The sequence below is a fragment of the Mixia osmundae genome, assembly GCF_000708205.1.
Source record: "Mixia osmundae IAM 14324 unplaced genomic scaffold scaffold_2, whole genome shotgun sequence".
Lineage (NCBI taxonomy): Eukaryota > Fungi > Basidiomycota > Mixiomycetes > Mixiales > Mixiaceae > Mixia > Mixia osmundae.
This window is the reverse complement of record NW_014575562.1, coordinates 835,731-855,404: the sequence shown is the minus strand read 5'-3', so window position 1 is coordinate 855,404 and position 19,674 is coordinate 835,731. Positions and strand designations below refer to the sequence as shown.

Sequence of the window (19,674 nt, the reverse complement as noted above, 5' to 3'; positions counted from 1 at the left end):
CAGCGAGCACGAGGGTGTCCGGAACAGGTAGGCAAAGGCGAGAGTGAAGGCACTGAAGACTGCATGCTGCATTCTATACATGCTGCCCCGTGGCATCACCTAACGGCGGGTGAAGATGACGTCGCGAGGCTTTTGCGGCATAACGATCATGGTCTGTGCGCCGAGTCAGCAAACGCACGCACATTCTCGGGTAGCACTTACAGTATAGTCTTGCTTGGGCAAAGAGCCGTTGAGCTTCCATGTCGTTTGCCTTACGAGGGTGGCAAAGATGGCACCGAGCTGAAGATGAGCATACTGTTCGCCGATGCATCGATGTCTGCCGGCTCCGAAAGGGATGTAAGGACTCGTTGCGCCTGTTGCGATTGCACCAAAGCCATAGTCAATTGTTTCGTTTTGCTCACTGTCCTTTTCAGACTTTGTAGCGTCGGACGACTTTGTGCCTTCGAGCCAGCGGTAGGGGTCAAAACTCGTTGGATCTGGCCAGAGCACTGGATCGACTTGAGTTACACCGGGTGCAGCGAGAACGTAGTAGCCCTTGGGCACGATGTACGGCTGCTCCTCCGAATGGGCGGACAGGCTTGTCGGCACGGGCATGTCGGCGATCACCTTGCGCATCAGACTGTCGCGATCAGTGTCGTTAGCACGCGAACGGTTGCATGATGACGACTTTGCTGACCTATGGAGCGGCGGGTGCAGTCTGAGGACTTCCTTCACGCAAGCGTGCAGAAGTGGCGTCTGCAGGCGCTCATAATCCAGAGGATCGAGGCTACCAGACTTGTTGCCGAAAGCCTTCTTCTGCTCGGCCAGCAGAGCATCCTGCAGATCAGGACGTTCGCCGAGGTGGAGCAAGAGCCATGCGCCGGTCGCTGCGGAAGTGTGCTGTCCGGCCATGAGGAGTGCGATCATCATGTGTGCGATGTCCTGATCGGAGAGCGTTCTGCCGTCCTTATAGGAGCAGCCTTGTAAGGCTTGTAGCATGTCGCTAGCAGATTCGTCACCCGATTCTCGGCGCTTCTTCATTATGTCCAGATAGAAGTTTCGCATCTTGACTTGTGCACGATCTCTTCTCCTAAAATTGGGCAATGGCAGGCTTGGGAATGCAAACGCGATGGGAGTGAAGCCGCCGTCAAGATCGTGGTAGAGCTCAGCAAATGAGGCGTCCATGCCTCTCCTAACTTCTTTGCCTTGAAGAGTGCGGGATGCAGTACAGATAGTGATTTCTGATGACGTGGTGAAGGCGTCGCGCATGGCGGTATTTGTCTTGGGTACATGCTGGTCGAGATAGGCGATGACCTCATCCACGACCATGCCGACGTAGAGCTTGAAGTTCTCTGTCGAAAGACCGACTTTGATGAATTTCTTCTGCTCCATGAGCATGTGGTTCGGGCAATCGTACACTACGCCCTTGCCAAACACACTGCCTTTGCCTATCAGCGCTTGTCGGGCTAGCGACTATGTCACGCTCACGGCGTAGTCAAATGGGTATACGCTTCTTCGGCAGAGACGTGGTGCAGGCGGCCGTTGAGCACGAAATTTGAGCCAGATGGGCCGAGTGCTACTGTCACTTTGCGTCCAAGCAACACGCTGGGATGGCTTCAGTAGATGCGAATAGTACATGGCCCTGATGGAGCTCACAAGGTGAAGACGGGTCCATACTTCTCTCTGCAGGCGAGCAGAAAAGCGTACGGGTCGATGCCGTAGCTGACTGCTGAGCCGATGAAGGGAACCCAATGGAACACCAGTGGGGGCAAAGATCGCTTCCGTGGTACCAGCTGTCAGGATCAAGAGGCCGACTATCAACGCACTCCTGTGGATTGAGAGTCACCTGACTGACCAATTGGTGAGCGATGTTATACACGATGAAAAGGGCTGCTGCTGAGCCAGCGAGAAGCGCGGCAGATGCGAATGGCCGGCCGTCTAGGACCTGCCAACGTTGTCGAGAGCTACCGAGAAGCTCATCGACGAGCGCAACGAGGCTCGACATGGTCCTGAAGAGACTTTGGGTATCGTTCGAGTTTTGGCAAGCGACGCGATCGAACAGCAAGCAAGAGCTTTACCGCGTAGCGCAAAGTCGTCGGATCAGACAGGCACAGCACGAGACGCCGGTCATGCCGCGCGAGCTGCTTACCATCTCTGCAGGGCAATGCGGCAACTCGAGTACGCTTGCCATCTGCTCACACGAGCTCATTCCGTCCTACTGACGCTCGACCAACGCGTGCTCACAGTCGCCTCTCAGTTTTGGGCACAGCTCTGCGCAGAACACAACATTGGCCAGGACGGCGTTGACCTCTCTCTTGCTACGCACGGCGGCACGTCCCTTGCACCCCTCGAGACTGGTCCTACAGAAGCACAGCCAGTCGGGTCGAGGCCAGGGTCGAGAGCGTCAAGCAGTTCGCTGGCCAGTCGCGTAGAGGACAGAAAGGACGTCTTCTTCTATCAGGCCGATGATGCCCAATACGTTCCTCGGGCGATCATGATCGATACCGAGCCAAGAGTGCGCCTCGGGGCATCAGGATCTGATGTACACAGAGCTCAATCGACCCATGACAGGTCATTACCGCTATCAGAGACGGTCCCTTTGGCGGCTTGTTCAATCCGGAAAACATCTACATCTCCAGAGAGGGAGGAGGCGCAGGCAACAACTGGGCAAAAGGTCGTGCATGCGGCGAAGAAGTCTACGAACAGATCTTTGAGATGATCGATCGCGAAGTCGACGGCTCAGACTCTCTCGAAGCGCGTCTCTCACTGCTGATGCGCGAGATTCGTACTCATGTGGCGAGTGCAGGGCTTCATGATGCTCCATTCGGTTGCAGGCGGTACGGGCTCCGGCTTAGGTTCCTTTGCACTCGAGAGACTCAACGACCGGTACCCCAAGAAGCTGCTACAGACGTACTCAGTCTTTCCAGACACAGGACCCAATAAGGGATCCGATATCGTCGTACAGCCCTACAACTCCCTCTTGACGCTCAAGCGGCTCGTGCAAGAAGCAGACAGTGTCGTCGTGGTCGACAACGGTGCGCTCGGTCGCATTGCGAGCGATCGTCTGCATGTGCAAGATGCGAGCTACTCGCAGACCAATCAGCTCGTGCGTCTGCATCTTTCCTTACCAGAAGTTTTCTGACCTGGTGCATGTTGGACAGGTTTCGACGGTCATGTCTGCCTCGACGGCACCATTACGATTTCCAGGCTACATGAACAACGATCTGACCGGCATGATGGCCTCACTTATTCCCACTCCGCGATGTCACTTCCTCGTTACGAGCTATACCCCCTTTACATCAAACGATGTGCTCAACGTGAGCAGACCGCTCCCAGCACACATAAGCTTTGCTGATGGCTGTCTTCGACCGCAGTCCAAGACAATACGAAAGACGACCGTGCTCGATGTCATGAGGCGACTGCTGCAGGACAAGAACAGGATGGTCACTGTTGCGCATGGTGCCCGTACGTCCTGCTACATCTCCATGCTCAACATAATTCAGGGCGACGTCGATCCTACCGAGGCGAGTCGCAATGTATCCTGAGCAGCCTATATGGCCTGCTGATGCCAGTGCCGCTCTGGCAGGTTCACAAGTCACTCCTGAGGATACGAGAGCGAGAACTCGCCAATTTCATCCCGTGGGGTCCGGCCTCCATCCAAGTCGCCCTCAGCAGGCGGTCACCGCACGTGCAGACGAGCCACAAAGTCTCTGGCCTCATGCTGGCCAACCACACATCGATCGCGTCGGTCTGTCGTTCTCTGTCGTGCTGCTCTGGGAGTCTGCTGATGCGCGTGTGCAGATGCTCGAGAAGAGCGTGGAGCAGTTTGACAGCCTGATGAAGCGCAAGGCTTTCATCGATCAGTACAAGCGAGAGGCCTTCTTCGAACACAGCCTAGACGACTTTTACGAGGCACGCGAGGTGGCAATGCAGCTCATTGGCGAATACAGAGCATGCGAATCGCCCAACTATCTCGTCAGTCGCGTGGCATCATACAAAGATGCGCTAGCTCAATCAGGACTGCAGGAGTATGCCAACGACAAGCCAGCGTGACCATGGTGGCGGCTGTAAGATCACGTTCTGTTGGACACGGTTGTACAACGAGAGAACTCGACTGTTGCTCCCAACTCTACTTCTTAGGCCCAAGCTGCAGCGGTTGGCCGATATCCTTGCCTCTCAGTTTGACGCCCAGTATACGCTCCATCTTGCCCAGCACGGCTACGTTCGGGATCGCCTTGCCGTTCTCGTAGTCCCCGATGGACTTTTCGTTGATCTTTTGAGCGAGCTCCTTCTGAGTCAGACCTTTGTCGGCTCGTGACTTTGCGATGAGCTTTGCCAGATCGAGTGAGACTGTCGCCGGTGGTGCAACCTCGTTCTGCATTACAATACCACATGAGTACGTCCCGCAAGGTGGCTACGTCAGGCAGGCATGCATACCTCTCGATCTAGCTTGGCTATTCGTTGGTGATCAGGCGCTTTGCCGATAGCTGATCGATTGACTCCGCCCGTCGCTGAGTCGCACAATAAGTCATTGTCAGCGTCATTGTGACATTCCGACAGAGCCAGACAGGCGAACCTCGCTTGTCAGTCTCGATGGCTGCTCCCGTACGACGAGCGGCGTTGACGGTGCTCTCATCCTTTGCCACCTTGGGGCCATGTGTACGAGAGCCGATCACAGTCTTGCTGTCCCAGTCTAAGCTTGCCATGTTGCTGTCCTTGCGCTCTAGTTGAGGATCCGTCTACTTGCGCTGATGATGCAGGTCGTGCGACAGTCGATGGACGATGACGCAAGGCAAGCAGAGGACGCGACAGGCGGTGACAGAACAAACGGAACCTCCACGTCAACTCCGCCTGGCATGCTACGTGCTGCGTGTAGACCGGCCAGATGCGCTGCCATTCTCGCTGCTCGTCGCTATCTATCGAATGGACCCACCCGAGCATCGACAATCGGCTTCATTGGCTTGGGAGCCATGGGCCAGCATATGGCTAACAACCTCGTCAAAGCGAGCTTCACGACCAACAAAGAGGCTGCCTTCATCGTGCACGATCATAGCACGAGTGCATCAGAGACATGGGCTCAGAATGCCAAGTCTCTCTTCCCGGGTAGGGTCATACAGACCCTCCAAACGCCCGCAGAAGTCGCCGCAAGTGCTCAGACGATCTTTACCATGCTGCCGAGCTCACCCCAGGTGCTACAAGTCTATACCAGCCCTGAGAATGGCCTTTTGGCTGGTCTAGCCAGACTGAACGAAGAGACGCGCCGAGCGACTACGTTGGTAGACTGCACCACGCTCGACCAGGCCGTCTCGCTGTCGGTGAATGAGCAAGTAGCAAGTGCAGGCGCAGCTATGATCGATGCCCCCGTCTCCGGGGGTGCAGTCGGTGCGCAAGAGGCCACGTTATCGTTCATGCTAGGCGGTGCGCAAGCGCCCAAAGACATCGCACGTCCTCTTTTGCGAGCAATGGGCAAGAATATCTTCGACTGTGGCCTGGCAGGGGCGGGCTTAGCTGCGAAGATCGCAAACAATCTCTTGCTCGGTATTTCCATGTGCGCCGTCTCGGAAGCCTTCATACTGGGTCAGAAGCTGGGTGAGCCCAGCTCGAGCATCCTGAAATGATGTTGAGCCTCTGTGCTTTGTCAGGCTTGTCGCCTGCTGTGCTCGCATCCGTCATCAATGCCTCTTCCGGCCGATGCTGGGCTAGCGAGATCAACAATCCAGTCTCGGGTGCTCTGGCATACGCCGGCCGGACTTCGCCTGCCGATCGCGCCTATGAGCCCGGCTTCAAGCTCGCTCTCATGGCCAAGGGTATGCAAGCCAGCAATACAGCATTTTCATGGCGGCTCATACAGGCTCATATAGATCTAGGGCTCGCGGCTGAAGCGATCAAGAAGCACGACTTGCAGCTCTCGCTTAGCGAATACTCTTATGAAGTCTACAAGAACTTAGCAACGAATGAAGTCATTGCGTCACGCGACTTTTCAGCCATCTATCAAGTCCTGCTAGGGGCAAATGGCGGAGAAATCACCGTTGAACCCGGCGTAGTCGACGCAAGCGGTACCAAGTCTTGAAGGGCTGCACAGCAGAGCTACAACAGGGACGCAGAATCGACGACAGATTCGTTGCCATTTGGCAGAGCGCCGTTCGGCAGCTCGGGCGCCTCTGGCTCTCCTCGCGATGCCTCGGGCGAGCCGGCTACATCGATGGATAGTCGCGGGCTTGTAGCCTGTCCCTGCGGGGCAGTGGCGAGATAACGAGATGCAGCTGTAGGCCTCTCTGAACGAGCAGCTGGGAATAGGTCTGTCTTGAGCGTCGGCAAGAAGGTATCAATTCGGCTAAAGGTCGAATTCCACAGCGCAACTTGAGCTTCTGTTGGGTTCTCTTGCGGGGTCACCAGCAGACCAGAAGCATGCATGACGAGCAGCACGTTCTTGAGCGATTCTGGCACCGCTTCGTACTACGATATGACATATCAGTATTGCAGGGACGATCCATCGAGCGACTCACCATTTGATCCCGTCTGCCGCTGTGCATGAAGCGGTCAAGGTAGCCAATGATGCGCACCCAGAGCTCGGTGACGCCTTCGACGCCCTTCCGCTCAGACAGCTGCATGAGATAATGCAAAAAGATCTTGCAAAGTAACGCGCATGCGCGCAGACGTGTCTCGCCCATACCGATAGGATCGCGTCGGAACACTTGCGGCTTGAGCAGATCATCGAGCATAGGGAAAATGAGACGCTCGAAAACAACCGCCAAATCGATTGCTGGATTCGTGAGTGTGTCATTGGCGACTAGCGATCGCTGAAGATAGCCCAAAGCGACTTGTCGGACTTCGCGGACAGCGTTACAGCTCTGCTGAGCAAACGCCGACAAAACAGGCAGCCAGTATATCTCTAATGCTTCCACGGCAGGCAACTTGGACTGCTGCAAAAACTTGTCGACGTGTGATTGCATCGAGCGGACGAGCTCGACGGCTTGCACGCTACGCTCAGCGGCTTGTGAATCTCTGTAGGCATTGTCAGCTGCTAGGCAGCATGAAGTTGTGTTAGACCTACTCCCGCTGCTGCTCAATCTTGTTTGACGCATTTGCGAAAGCGGTAAGCACGCTGATGAAGCCAATGACATTGTCGGCTGTGATGCCAACGCCGATTCGGCCATTGGCAAAATCCTGAGCAAGTGAGAACGATACTTTTGCAGCTTCTTCGCGCAGAACGGTCAGTCGCCACAGATAGAATACAGATTCCCAATCTTCAGCATTTTGTAAAGCATCGTGATTCTCGGAAAGGACGCGCTGCAAGCCCAGGGCGAGACGCTCGTCTGACGCAACGAGCGTCTTGACCGGAACGCTCTTGAGCGCAGCCAGAACAGTGTAGAGCTGCACAGGTGAGTTGATGCGGCTCGCCATAGCACTGGACAGACGCAGCATGCTCGCTAGTAGCCGTTCAGTGAATTGAGGACTAAGACGATCGGTCACCGCCAGCATCTGGGCGAAAAAGTCGGAAATCGGCGGCCACAGCTCCGCAGACACAGCTGGCGCCTCTGCAACTAGACTGACCAGTAATTCCAGGAGGAACACCGATGCTGGACTGTACGGAAGAGGTCGTGGCTGTGATGGTTCTGTAGTCGAGGTAGAGGAGTTGAGATCGGGGGTGGCAGATGCACGTAGTCTCTCGAGAGTCTCGCGCTCGAGTAAGGTCAACAGGCCTCGCGCCGCATGCTGCAAACTTGGAAGCGGCAACGCCAGTAGCAGACCGTAAAGCTCATCTAGTCGGCACGAAGCTATGCAGTCGATTGTGCATAGAGTCTTCTCGATATCATCCGCATTGACATCGCGATTGAAGCCGTCAGGTACAGCGTTGTAGGGCGACATCAAGTAAGACGACAGCGTCGAAAGCAGACCTGAGTCTGCTCTGCGATCTTCCGCGGGCAACACGCGGGGCAAGACGCGCATCGGTATGACACCGACATCGGCCAAGAAGTCGCCTCTGCTCGTCAACGCTGTGGGCATAAGCGAATTCGTGAAAAGTGTCTCGAAAATCTCAAAGATCTCTACCCATGCTCCTTGTAGCGCATGTAGCTGGCTGTTGGCTATATTGAAAAGTACGACAGAGGCAAGTTGGGCCTTGAAATCGCCGCCGAAGTTGACCGATTGCGGACTGATAGTAATCGTATAGCCTTCGACCTCGGCCTTTGGCAGCGCTGCGGGATCGCCTGGATCAATGGCGCTACCCAGCTGTGACACCTTTGCAAGCGTGGTGATGAGGAAATCGAATACTTCTGGGACCTCATACCGGCTGGCGAGCAGAGCGCATTGCCGAAAGGCTGCGATCGTTCGCTCAGTGAAGTACTCGTCGCGATAGGTCGTGAACGCATGAGCGAGCGCCGAGAGGATTGGCTTCCACGCGAGCCTGAACAGTGCCCCGTCGTAAAGCGACGTCGAGCATCTGACGAAATTGCTAGAGCTTTGCGCGCGAGACATAAGCTCTTTCCATGCATACTCGAATCCGAGTTGACCGAGGTGCTCCTCTGGCATCACGATCTCGCGCTTGCGTATGCTCTCGTAGATGGACTTCAGGTACTCGGGGTCGAAATCGCTGTTGTCATTGACGCCGCGAAGGTTGCGTCTGTACTCGTCTATCGTCATTCGCTTCCTATTTTGGGGATTGTACAAGTCAGTGTTGAGCATGATGACGGAATAGGCGAGAATGTAGGCTGCATCTTGTGATTTGACGTTCGGCGGCTGCGCAGCAAAGTAGACCTCCGCGAACGTCTCTGTGATCCGAGCAATCTGTTGTGCCTCGCCCGGTAAGCGGAATGTCTCAAGCAAGTCGCGCATCGCATCCGATATAATCCTCTGCAATACGTCGGCATCAGACACGTTAGCGCACAGAGTGGCGACGCACGTCTTTGAAGTCGAAAAGCTCCATGAAACACTTCAGGACTTCGACATTGTCGGGACGCGAGATGAAGTCGCCAAGGAGCTTCTTGTCGAGACGCGGGCAAGATTTAAAGAAGAGAGCCAGTGACTGGGGTCGCGTCTGCTGCGGATCATTGTAGATGATGCCTTCCTTCTCTAGAAAGGCTAGACCGAGCTTAGGCTTTTCGTTGAAGCGGCTTGCACCTGCCAGCAGGATACGTTTTCGCTCTTTCGCATCGCCAAGCACATCATTGGCAGGGACTTGTTCGCTTGCGACGGCTTCATGCTCGAGTCTGGTAGCCATGAGATGCACAAAAGTCAAGACTGTGTCGAGGCAAAGCATTTGCGAGCCATCTTGTGTGTTTGTCACGCCAGCGTGGGTCGGGAAAACGCCGCGACAGATGAAGCGTACGAGGCGCTCGTACAGATCTTCGCAGTCGATGTTGCAATCGTAGTTGACCCATAGGCTTTGCAAAAAGTCCGGCGTGCGTGTGAGAAAGCCTATGTACTCGAGCAGTAGCTCTTTTGACTCTGTCATCTGGCTTGAGCTCCCTGAATCTTTGGGACGCAAGGTGGGCGCAGGCGAGGCTGCTCGCTCTCGTCCAAGAGATGGCGAAGGACTGACTGCTGTCGCACTACCCCAAGTCGCTGCATCAAGCTCCAGCTCGAGCTCGAGCTTACGGACAGCCAGCTTGCCGGTTGGTTCGACAAGCTTGTCGAGCGTGAAGGAGAGGAAGAGCTCCCATTGAGGCTTGAGATACTCGGCCATAGTGTCGAACACGACTGAGATGACGCGCAAGCTCGCGGACAGTATGCTCGTGTTTTCTGATCTTGCTAGCACGAAGAGATGCTTGCAGAGTGCATCTGAGACCATAGAACGCATGCTCAAGAATCTACCGACGTCCTTGCCGCCCACCTCGAAAGCGGTATTGAGGATGCCCAAGGCCATGAGACGCATACTATCGGTATGCTGCTGATCATGAGGATTGAGCAGCGAGACAAGCACGCGCAGTAGCTCGCGAATGGATGCCAGGCCGTATGGCTGAAGCGTAGGAGCGGCGTTGCTTGCCTGTGATGGGCTTGCTGTACCGTCCTGTGTAGGTGCGGGCTGGTAGTCGCTCGGCATACTGACAGAAGCTGGACGTTGGGGTTTTGCAGAATCGTCTATGAACGCGTTATCGGCTTCGGTGGGCAAGGATTGGAGTTTGCTGAAGACGGAAGCCACAAGTGCCTGCATCGTCTTCTCCGCTGTCCTCCGAAGCATTTCTGATATCGGCATGGTCCTATCAGCATACGACACGGGCTTAGTTCGCGCTGCTTACCACTTAGGCGCATTTGGCAGCACATTGACAAGCCCGTCTCCATCATCTCACAAACGGCTTCATCCGTCAGCACTTGCCCCAGCGGACTAGTGAGAGTATTCTTGAGGACATCAAGGATGCGCATGAGGACAATCTCGTCGCTGACAGAGTCGGAGGCTTCGAATTTGCAGTGCGTGCCTGCACTGGACACGTTGGCCATTGCCAGGGCTATACTGGGGCTGTCCAGATGTATGAGGCCCAGACCGATGAAGCGGTCTACCGAGCCCAGTGCGATGGCAGTGATGGGTCCCGAGGTGTCGCCCGAGCGTATGACTTCGAGAAAGGGATGCAGCAAGGAGAGTGCATCAATGCTTTGGATCTCGTGCTCGTCCCGGAGATCCCGCAGATGACGACGAAGGTCTGAGAAGCCCGAGATGAGCGCGATGGCCGTTGCGCCTTCTTGCTGCCGCTTGACTTGGTGATAGCGAGGCAGATTGATGCTTTCCTCGCCTGTGATGCTCGCTTTGCCTGACCGTCGCAGGCCGAGACTCGCTGCGAGCATATCTGAAGGCGGAGCTTGACCATTGTATGACTGGCTCGCACTCAGAGATGCAGGTGTGTCGGTCGAGCTTGGATCAAGGGCGTTGCTGTAGCCGCCTGCGCCATAGGCAGATATAGCTGCAGACGATAAGCTCGACCATCGCCGGTTCCTTCGCATCGCCGACGTCACCGCTACGATCTCAGAGTGGACCACGAGCAAGGCCGAAGCCTTCCTGTTGGTCCTCTCTGCCATACTGGCTGCTGCTCGAGCGCTCCTCACGAGCCAATTGGTCGCGACGCGACGGCAAGCGCTCATTCAATTCACGAGGCGTTTGGCATCGCGATAGAGATGCATCTGATGATATCAACGTTTCTTGGACTTGCCCTTCGGTCTAGACTCGACTGATCCCTCGTCGCTCTCATCTTCGCTGCCAATATCGCTGCCGCTCGGCGTCTCTTCACCAGCAGACGAGTCTTCAGAGAACGCGCTGCCACTATCGGGATCGTCGCTGCTCTCCAGGTCGCTTGCCTCGAACGCACTACCGTCTTCGGAGTCTGTGCCACTCTCTGTCTCCTGCGCAATGTCATGCGTCAGACATGAGTGCATATGGGAGAAGCAAGACTGACTGATGCTTCGCCGCCTCCGAGGAAGCTCCAACCGCCTTCCTTGAAGAACTCGTATGGATCTTCGGTAACGCTGCGCATGACCTGTGGCCAGCTGAGATTGACCGGACCTTCGCTGTATGCGATGTCGACAGAGTCGAGCCAGCTCTTAACGGCCTCTAGCTGCTGCATCGGAATTGTGTTGATGTGTATGGGCGGCTTCGAGAAGTCGCGCAGGACAAAGACGAGATCGAAGTTTTTGAGACCGAACTGAACACGCTCAAGATGAGCTACCTCGACATCGGCGAGCGTGACAACCAGGAAAGGCGAGTCTGTCAGGTGAACGAGACAGTCTGTTGTCGGCTGGAGCAGGACATTGCTCTTGAATGGCACGCCGCTGAAGCTGAGCTCACGGAATGCGCCATCGACATCGATCCTGCCGTTAGAGGCTTCGGCAATCTTATCAGCGTATTGCTTGAATTCGCGATTAAGTCTTGCGCGGATCCTGCGCTCCTCTTGCTCGTTCTCGATTTCGTCCTCATCACCCGCCATGCGCCTCCGCTTCCGGTTACCAGTCTCTTCGAACGCTGCATCGGACGCTTCCCTGTAAAATTGTACGTCGCGCGTCTTCTTCTTACCCACCAAGATGGGCGACTTGAGATGACAGTGAACCAGCACAATGAGCTCGTGGTCGCAAGGCTGGAAGAAGAGATGCTTGATGTTGTTGAAGGGAATGTCCAGCTTCTGATCGGAGCGCGCATCTGATGACCAGCGGATGCCATTCTGGTGTAGCTCGACGGTACCCGTAGACCGCTTGCCTTCGAATGGCGGCCGGAGCCACACATCCGGGAGCTTCTGCGGGCGCTTCTCTGGGATGAGGTCTTCCAAATCAACAAGATCTGCCATCTCTTTCTTTTCGTTCTCGCGCTTGACGGCTGCCTTCTTGAGCTCAGTCACTTCTTTGTGTAGCTCTGCAAATCGAGTGCCGTCCATGCTTCGATATGTTACGCCTCGAATGAAGTTTGCGCCGACATCCTCGAAGGGGGTGTCTTCCTTCTTGCCAGTGATCTGGCCCGGTGTGACGAAGAGAAAGCGCAGATGAGTCCACTCGCCCTCTTCCTGCTTGATCGTACTCTTGAGCGTGTTGACATGGAAGGGAACCGCATAGCCATTTATCGGGAGAATGACAGTATGCCGTCTGTAGTCGACGTGGATGTTCTGGCTGGCAATTGCATCTGGGAGTAGATGCTCGCGAGGATATGAGTCGAAACGTTTCCATTTCTTTTCTTGAAGTAGTTCTGGACCTCTGTCGCCCCTGAAACGTTCGAGGCCTTCTTGCTGTCGCTTGGCGGCGAGCTCGGCTTGATGTTGCTCACGCAGCCTCAGCGAGGTATCATCTACTTCGCGTCCTTCGTTTCGCGTGCGAGTCTTCACTACACCGCGCTTGCTGGGAGTCTCGGCCTTGCCGTTTGTGGGTTGCTTTGACTTCATCTTCGGCGTATCCTCTGCGCTGAAATAAAGACAGATCTCGGCTTTTGACTTCATGCCATCTGAGATTGCACTCGCGCCGTCTTTGCCAATATGTACTGTGTCCGATAGTAAGAGGGCATACCTGCATATGTCACACCATCAAATACGGACAGGAAATGAGAGCAAATGCAACTCACGTTCTCTTCAAGTCTTTAGGATCTGGAATGTCCGCAAAGCCGAGCGCAAGGTTGAACGTCATGCCTTCTTTGAGCACTTTGTTTCCTTTTGGCCCAAGCACGTATGAACCCTCCCTGAACTCGAGTCCAGTCTGTTCATCATGCGTGATCAGCAGTTGCACAGTGGAAAAGGTAGGATGAGCCTACCGCGAAGCCAATATTCTTGACAAAGTGAGGCGCAATGTCAGGCAATCGCTCTTTTACGAGCGCTTGTGCGGCGAGGTACACATCTTTAGTCGTCGCGCCAGGCTTCAGCTCTGCCATGACAGTCTTTTGCAAGTCAAGGAGAGTGACATAAGCTTCCTCTTGCGCCTGAGGTGTTGACGAAATCAGCTTGCCGTTATAAGCGATTCAAGAGATGCTCGCCTTGGCGGGGTCGATCATAAAGGTGCGCGAAACGTTGGAGCAGTATGACTTGTATCTCACGCCAAGCGAGCATAGTATGACGCCCGCTCTAAGTCTCTCTTCATCTGACTGAGCCGAAGCCTTGAGATCGTATGAGCCGCCTGATTGGATGATAGGCGTGAAGCACCAATCGGCCAGCGTATAGTCAATCTGAGCCTGCACGAGGGCCGTCAGCCATGGTCTACGAGGCTCGATAGAGACCCACATCAGGGCCGATATCGAATTTCTTCCAAGCTTTTTGGTCTTCGAGCATAGCCTCTATGCGGCTGGCAAGTTTTTCGTGCGAGACTTTCTGCTCTTGGTCGATGATGCTCGTCATTTCGTCTGCAAATTTGACCATGAGATGACTGCTCATTTTGGCGGCGATGCGCTCATTTGTCTGCAAAGAGGTATTAGCTCAGCGAGGGAAGACATGTCAACTGATTTACGAGTTCGTCTTCTTCCTTGACGGAGTAAATGGACGCGAGAGTATTCGCGACATCGACCACGGTATGGCTCGTATCAGCTGACTTTAGCGATCGTTCCCATTCGTCTACGAATTTGCCGGTATGGACATCTTTCGGTACTTGACCGACGCGTTTCTGCAATTGCCGATTTTCGTCAGCACCTCGACTATGCTGTTGCAATCAGACTGACTTTGGCAATGGCGTCGGTGATCTTCTGCCAGAGCGACGCATTGTGGCTTTCGTCCTTTGACCTAGCTAGCAATTCGATCTCGACGCGGTCATCTGCATCTGTTTCGTCCGGCAAAGTCTTAATAGGATTAAGGATCTTGACTGCGCAACATGCGATGAGCTACGTGCTGCAAGATCGAGCGAGGAGGCTTACTCTTTGTGCTGGAGCCGAGGATAGTGATCTTATCAGGTTCGAACAAAATTAGGGTCGAGGGAAATTCGTAGCCGAGCAGCCAGGTCTGGACCGGTTAGCATCAGCACTGTTCACTACATGGCCAGGGGCGGTCTCGCTCCAGCGGGTCAGGATCTGCGCCCGTAAGACTTGCCTGCATTGACGTTGTCTTGCGATACGGATTCGCTTCGTCAGATCCGCCAGCGACCAGGAGCACAGCATCGGTGCTAGTGAGGTCGATATCGACTGCATAAAGCGTCAGCGCTGCACACAGCAGAAGAGAGCATCCGAGTCAGGCGCGTGCAGAGCGTCCTTGCCGCTTTGCAAGGCTGAGGTCCGGCAACTTGCCACTGGGATCCTTCCAAGCTTGTCGTAGCCGCCGTAAGCGACGGTAAAAGGTTGGCACATCGATCTCAGGACCATCGTCCGCCATATCGTCCGCCGTAGAAGAGCGCGGCGCGACTATGACCAGGCGCGCACCCCTGCAGTAAGTGTCACATGCCTTTCCATCGATGCGTCATCGCGTCATCACGAGCCGAACGAAAGGCACGCAGTAGAAGATGTCAGCAGGCGACGCAACAGATTTCCCGCAAGGCGGCCGGAACACAGATGACGCGAGCTTCAAGAAGACATCAGTCGTAGTAGGAAAGCCAGAGACCACCGATCATAACATCGCAGACGGTCAGTCATCTGCCGTCGGCTCTTTACTCGAATTGACCAGCTTTGGCGCCTTTAGACTACGTCAATGATCCACCCAAAGTGAGACTCGTATGTGCAGCATAAGTTGGAGCTTATATAAGTCTCCAGAACGTCGAGAACGCTCACCACGATGAGCAAGACGGTCAGCAACATGATCTACAGAACAAGGGCACTTCGCAGCAGCCGTCAAAGCAGCAGCTAGACGACCAGGTGCGCTTCCTGGAAGCCAACCTTACAAGAGTGCTCACAGCCTCCGTCTTTGCAGGAGGAGATGCGACAGAGAATGAGCAAGAACTAGAGCAGTTCATAAAGCATGCACGAAGTGTCATACGATATATTATTTGCATCGCTAGACGTGGTTCGAGAAGCTTGTGCATGCGAAGTTTTACTGGCTTTCTAGGTACAAGGACAACTTCTCGATGGTGTCTAAATCGACAAGTTTCGTCAGAGGGACCGTTAGCTGCGCTCTCTTGAGCCGCACGGACAATCTCATCATTGAGACTGAATCGCCGCCGAGCGAGGTGAATGTTGCGTTGCTATCTATTTGCGATTCGTCCATCTGCAGAACTTGTGCCCAGATAGGCTTGACTTTTGCGATTGTTGCGCTCTGCGCTTTTGCTTGTCTATCATTCTTTGCTGGGTGCGTGTCCTGACCATTTGAGACGCTGGCAGGTGCGTCTGTAAATCGTGCCAGCGCGCTATCGGGATCAGAAAGGATATCATCTGTGATTGTGCAAAAGTCTTCTAGCAGTTGCTCGACTTCAGACAGCTCGAGAACGGAGCCGTCGTAGTAGCAATGCCAATCGAGCTGATCGACTGCACTCGGGGTGATCTCGACTGATAATAGATAGCTTGTGGGCATGACGATGTGTTCAGGCGGTTCGGATATCGGTCTGATCTGCTCCGAGTCATCGCCGGATCGATCTGCAAGCGACTGAAAGGTGACCAGGGTGGTGAACATACTGCGTCTGTCCAGATTGCCAGCGAGACGCGCCAATTCAGGCAAAGTCATCTTTTGGTGCTTGCGCGCCTGTCTATCTTCTATTTGTAGGCTTTCGAGCAATTCGCGTCGTGTCCTGCTCGTCGAACTGTCAAATCGAGCTGGCAACACAGAGACACAAGCGCCGATGAGCGCATCGCCACCGGTAATGTCAACATCCCTGCCCGATCTCACTATGCCCAATGAGATGTGACTGGTCTTGCAGCGCCTCTGAATGGCCAGTCCGACAACCCCTCGTGTGAGTATAGCGCTTGTTATGCCGGAAGCGTGGGTAAAGTCCTTCAGCCTGCCTCGCCAAGTACGACTTGCCACTTGAGACGTGTTGAACTCTGTCACGTCACCAGCAGCTGGCCAGCTTGGTTTCTGATGATGCTCAAGTTGCCGCTGCCAATAAGACCTTGTCTCCTCATCTGCAGGACTTGACCACCAGCGGACAAAATCCCCATACGGAGGCCGATCGATTACCGGGCGTTGTGCATACAGAGCCTGAAGATCGTCTTGCAGGAGATCGAGGGTCCAGCCATCGCTCATGGCGTGGTGCATTGACCAGACGAGCATGCTGCGCGAAGACGATGCGAATATTTTGAGGCGGAGATGAAGCCGGCCAAATTGAAAGACAGATGCCTCTCTGTCGCGCTTGCGATATTGCTCAAGCGCATCATCCAAATGTGAATCGGATTGACAGCGTTCCATGTGACACATAGCTTTCCCGACCTCTGCATGCCTCGGACTGAGTACAATCTGATGCGTTGATCGCAGCGCATCGATAACGACAAAGACTGTGCGGAGCATAGCTTGTCCCTTCACAAGATCGCCAATCGCACTTTGCAGCCGCGGTAGATCAATCCGCTGATCAATCGAGTACGTGGCTTGCGCATAGTAGTGCGTACTGTCCATTCCGGCTGACAGCAAAGAATCCTGTGTGGGCGAAGTAGGACAGATGTCCTCTATATCATCACGCCCGATATTGTATTCTTGCTGAAGTTCAGTATATACTTGCTCCTTTTCTGCTCCGTCGAAGAGCGAGAAAGGCTCGTAGCGATCTTGAAGCGCGCCTTTGGCACTCTTGCATATATTGATGCACTGCGCAAGGTTGCGACACTCCACGAGGTCCGAGAACGATACGGCGTAGCCAGCTTTGCGCAAGAGTCCTATCAGTCGAATGAAGCCGATTGAATCCCCGCCTAATCGCACAAAGTCGTCTTCCGGACTGACTTCTGCTGGCGAAATGCGCAAGATCTGTGACCAGAGAGCCCGAATCTCCTCGCCGCTTTGATCAAGCTGAACATGCATCTCTCTGCCGTTGTCTCTGGGCTTACCGCGTGAGAGAGCCTCGAGTGCGAGCTGTCTGACTCGCTTGCGGTCTGTCTTGCCCGAAGGCTGTGTCGGAAAGTTCGATATCTGCAGCCAATGGTTCGGGACCATATAGCTCGGCAAGCGCTCCTGAAGCGCATTGCGTGCAAGCTCAACCAGATCTGACCGTGACGACTCTAGTCTGCATAAAGCAGACTCTTCCTCGGCCGCTTCGGAGTACGACTGCAGCTGGACGATTGCCACGAGTGACGCTCGCAGCTTGTCGCCCTCGACCTTGTCGACGACAGATTTGACTATGTCTTCGTGCAAAGATGAGCTGATGTGCTTCTCAATCTCGCCAACTTCGATCCTGAGGCCACTGATCTTCACCTGAAAGTCTTTACGACCGAGGCATTGGATCGAGCAGTTGCCGTCTGCCAGATAGCGGCCGAGATCGCCAGTCCTGTAGAGTCGACCAAATTCAGGATGCTCGACAAAGACGCCCTCGTTGAGTGACTTCTGAGCATAGCCTTGCGATACCTGTGCGCCGCCAACACAGATCTCACCCACACATCCGAATGGAACGAGTTGTAGGTCCTCGTCCAGAAGCAGAATACGGTTCTTGCCCACAGGTCTTCCGATATGGCCTCGTGAATCGACCGAATCCACCGAGAAGCATGAGATGACGCCGACCGTCGTCTCGCTGGGTCCATAGTCCTATGCATATCTTCATGGTCAGCCGGGGTATGGCAATGAGGGCTCATGACTCACATTGAGCACAGTGACGCCGCGTGCGAGCCATTGCCGCGTTAAACTCACTGGCACGGCTTCGGCGCCGGTGCCGAGATAGCGAAGCGGGCTGATGGCCTGGTATTCCCTTACAAGTTGCTGTCCTTCCAGACCTTCGCCCGGCCATGCCTCAATGAGCAGCGAAGATACGGTCGGCGTCAGATCAGCGTTTGTGCACCGTAGAGCTTCGATCGTGCCGGCCAGATCGGCTCTCAGGGCATGCTTTGGTGCTAAACAGACGGTGGCACCGTGCTGCAGACCTCTCAGATTTGCATTGAGTGAAGGACGACGGACTTACTGCAAGGGTGTCAAAGACACTCATAACGATGACATCGAAGCCATAACTTGCAAACTGCAAGACTCTTCGTCCGGGCGCCCGCTGAAAGACGCCTCTGTAATTATCGAGAAAAGCAGCGACGTTTGAATGCGATACTATGATGCCTTTTGGCTTGCCAGATGAGCCGGATGTGTAGATGATATAGCAGGCGGACGATGGCTCTATGCTCGGGAGCTGCGCTTCGTCCTTATCTGACAGTTTGATCTTAGCGGGATCAATAGGCGTCAAGCGTTTCTCAAGCTTGGCAGTAGCCGCACAGGCTTGCATAAGGGCAACACTGAGCTTCAGTCCGGCGAGTGCAGGCGAGTCGGCAGACTCGAGCTCGTCCAGGATGGCATCGATGCGTTCGGCGGGCATGTCTTGCTCGAAACAAACGTATGCCGCACCAGCATGTGCGACTGAGAGCATGCTGACAACCATTTCTACGCTCTTGGGCAGGCAAATGGGTACGACATGACCCGGTCGAACACCTTGTTGTTGCAGCTCACGTGCGAGCGAGTGCACAAGGCGCTCGAGCTCCTCAAAGGTGACATCTCGCGCGCTGTTGGGATCTGAAGGGTCAAGATAAGACAGGGCTATGCCACTTGGGTCTGCTCGGACAGATCTCTGCAGGAGATCCGGGAGCGTGCTGCAGCCATTGTAATAATTTGGCTGGTCGGCTGATTTGTCAAAGGTAGATTGCATGATGTGCTCCTTCTCTTTGCTCGAGACCAGACTGAGATTCGAGATCCTGCTGTCCGGCTGCAGTCTGTACAATCCTTCATGTGCTTGTACGAGATGCTGCATAAACCAGCTCGCCTCCTGCTCTTCGACGAGATCGACCCGAAAGGAGCACGACAAGACAGCCTTGGATGCTGAGACGTCAGCCGAGATAGCGACCCAATACTTATCCAGAGAGGTTTGCTGGGCATGCGCACCAGTGACGAAGCAGCAACGTGGCTGTTCGTCCGGTTGTACAGCATTGCTGCATTTGAGCTCATCCGAGACTGCCTGTAATGCTGCTTCAGGGTGCAATGCTGCCTCTTTGCGGACAAAAGTCGATAGAGATTCGCTGTATACATCGAATGAGACTTGTTCGCTATCTGCATGAGCTCGCAAGGCGATCGCAAAGGCCAATTCGAGCAATTGCTCTGTTGTCCAGATATTGTGCTTGGTGAGTGCTAAAGTCTGCTCTATGCTGCCACGATCCGATGCGACATCGACCTGACGATCTGGCCATCGTCTGGGCCAATCTGTGACTGTCATGAGAGCGAGCTAGCT

General features: G+C 54.7%; 7 protein-coding genes across 7 annotated transcripts; 3 read left to right on the top strand and 4 right to left on the bottom strand.

Annotated features, from left to right (window-relative positions):
• Positions 1 to 99: 99 nt before the first annotated feature.
• On the bottom strand, positions 100 to 1,984 carry L969DRAFT_15559 (uncharacterized protein; the record flags this gene model as incomplete). Its single annotated transcript, XM_014714224.1, has 6 exons — positions 100 to 153; positions 202 to 619; positions 677 to 1,417; positions 1,468 to 1,584; positions 1,636 to 1,772; positions 1,835 to 1,984. The coding sequence occupies 6 exons, from the start codon at positions 1,982 to 1,984 to the stop codon at positions 100 to 102; spliced, it is 1,617 nt and encodes a 538-aa protein (XP_014569710.1).
• A 124-nt stretch (positions 1,985 to 2,108) lies between these two features.
• On the top strand, positions 2,109 to 4,032 carry L969DRAFT_92764 (uncharacterized protein; the record flags this gene model as incomplete). The annotated part of the gene is made up of 9 exons (XM_014714642.1): positions 2,109 to 2,157; positions 2,226 to 2,494; positions 2,551 to 2,733; positions 2,786 to 3,085; positions 3,141 to 3,296; positions 3,354 to 3,503; positions 3,566 to 3,727; positions 3,781 to 3,954; positions 4,006 to 4,032. 9 exons carry the CDS (start codon positions 2,109 to 2,111, stop codon positions 4,030 to 4,032), a joined length of 1,470 nt encoding a protein of 489 aa, XP_014570128.1.
• A 76-nt stretch (positions 4,033 to 4,108) lies between these two features.
• Positions 4,109 to 4,685, bottom strand: L969DRAFT_44672 (uncharacterized protein; the record flags this gene model as incomplete). Its single annotated transcript, XM_014714641.1, has 3 exons — positions 4,109 to 4,354; positions 4,417 to 4,490; positions 4,556 to 4,685. 3 exons carry the CDS (start codon positions 4,683 to 4,685, stop codon positions 4,109 to 4,111), a joined length of 450 nt encoding a protein of 149 aa, XP_014570127.1.
• Positions 4,686 to 4,835: 150 nt separating this feature from the next.
• On the top strand, positions 4,836 to 6,049 carry L969DRAFT_92762 (uncharacterized protein; the record flags this gene model as incomplete). The annotated part of the gene is made up of 3 exons (XM_014714640.1): positions 4,836 to 5,568; positions 5,622 to 5,786; positions 5,841 to 6,049. 3 exons carry the CDS (start codon positions 4,836 to 4,838, stop codon positions 6,047 to 6,049), a joined length of 1,107 nt encoding a protein of 368 aa, XP_014570126.1.
• Positions 6,050 to 6,066: 17 nt separating this feature from the next.
• Positions 6,067 to 14,729, bottom strand: L969DRAFT_615408 (uncharacterized protein; the record flags this gene model as incomplete). Its single annotated transcript, XM_014714639.1, has 16 exons — positions 6,067 to 6,435; positions 6,486 to 6,984; positions 7,034 to 8,832; positions 8,882 to 10,161; positions 10,218 to 11,008; positions 11,117 to 11,310; positions 11,364 to 12,951; positions 13,007 to 13,137; positions 13,193 to 13,357; positions 13,412 to 13,606; positions 13,656 to 13,829; positions 13,879 to 14,031; positions 14,087 to 14,226; positions 14,279 to 14,363; positions 14,451 to 14,542; positions 14,645 to 14,729. The coding sequence occupies 16 exons, from the start codon at positions 14,727 to 14,729 to the stop codon at positions 6,067 to 6,069; spliced, it is 7,740 nt and encodes a 2,579-aa protein (XP_014570125.1).
• Positions 14,730 to 14,856: 127 nt separating this feature from the next.
• Positions 14,857 to 15,293, top strand: L969DRAFT_92759 (uncharacterized protein; the record flags this gene model as incomplete). Its single annotated transcript, XM_014714638.1, has 4 exons — positions 14,857 to 14,977; positions 15,033 to 15,055; positions 15,104 to 15,205; positions 15,261 to 15,293. 4 exons carry the CDS (start codon positions 14,857 to 14,859, stop codon positions 15,291 to 15,293), a joined length of 279 nt encoding a protein of 92 aa, XP_014570124.1.
• Positions 15,294 to 15,380: 87 nt separating this feature from the next.
• Positions 15,381 to 19,659, bottom strand: L969DRAFT_15552 (uncharacterized protein; the record flags this gene model as incomplete). The annotated part of the gene is made up of 3 exons (XM_014714223.1): positions 15,381 to 18,005; positions 18,060 to 18,329; positions 18,376 to 19,659. The coding sequence occupies 3 exons, from the start codon at positions 19,657 to 19,659 to the stop codon at positions 15,381 to 15,383; spliced, it is 4,179 nt and encodes a 1,392-aa protein (XP_014569709.1).
• Between the last annotated feature and the right edge of the window lie 15 nt (positions 19,660 to 19,674).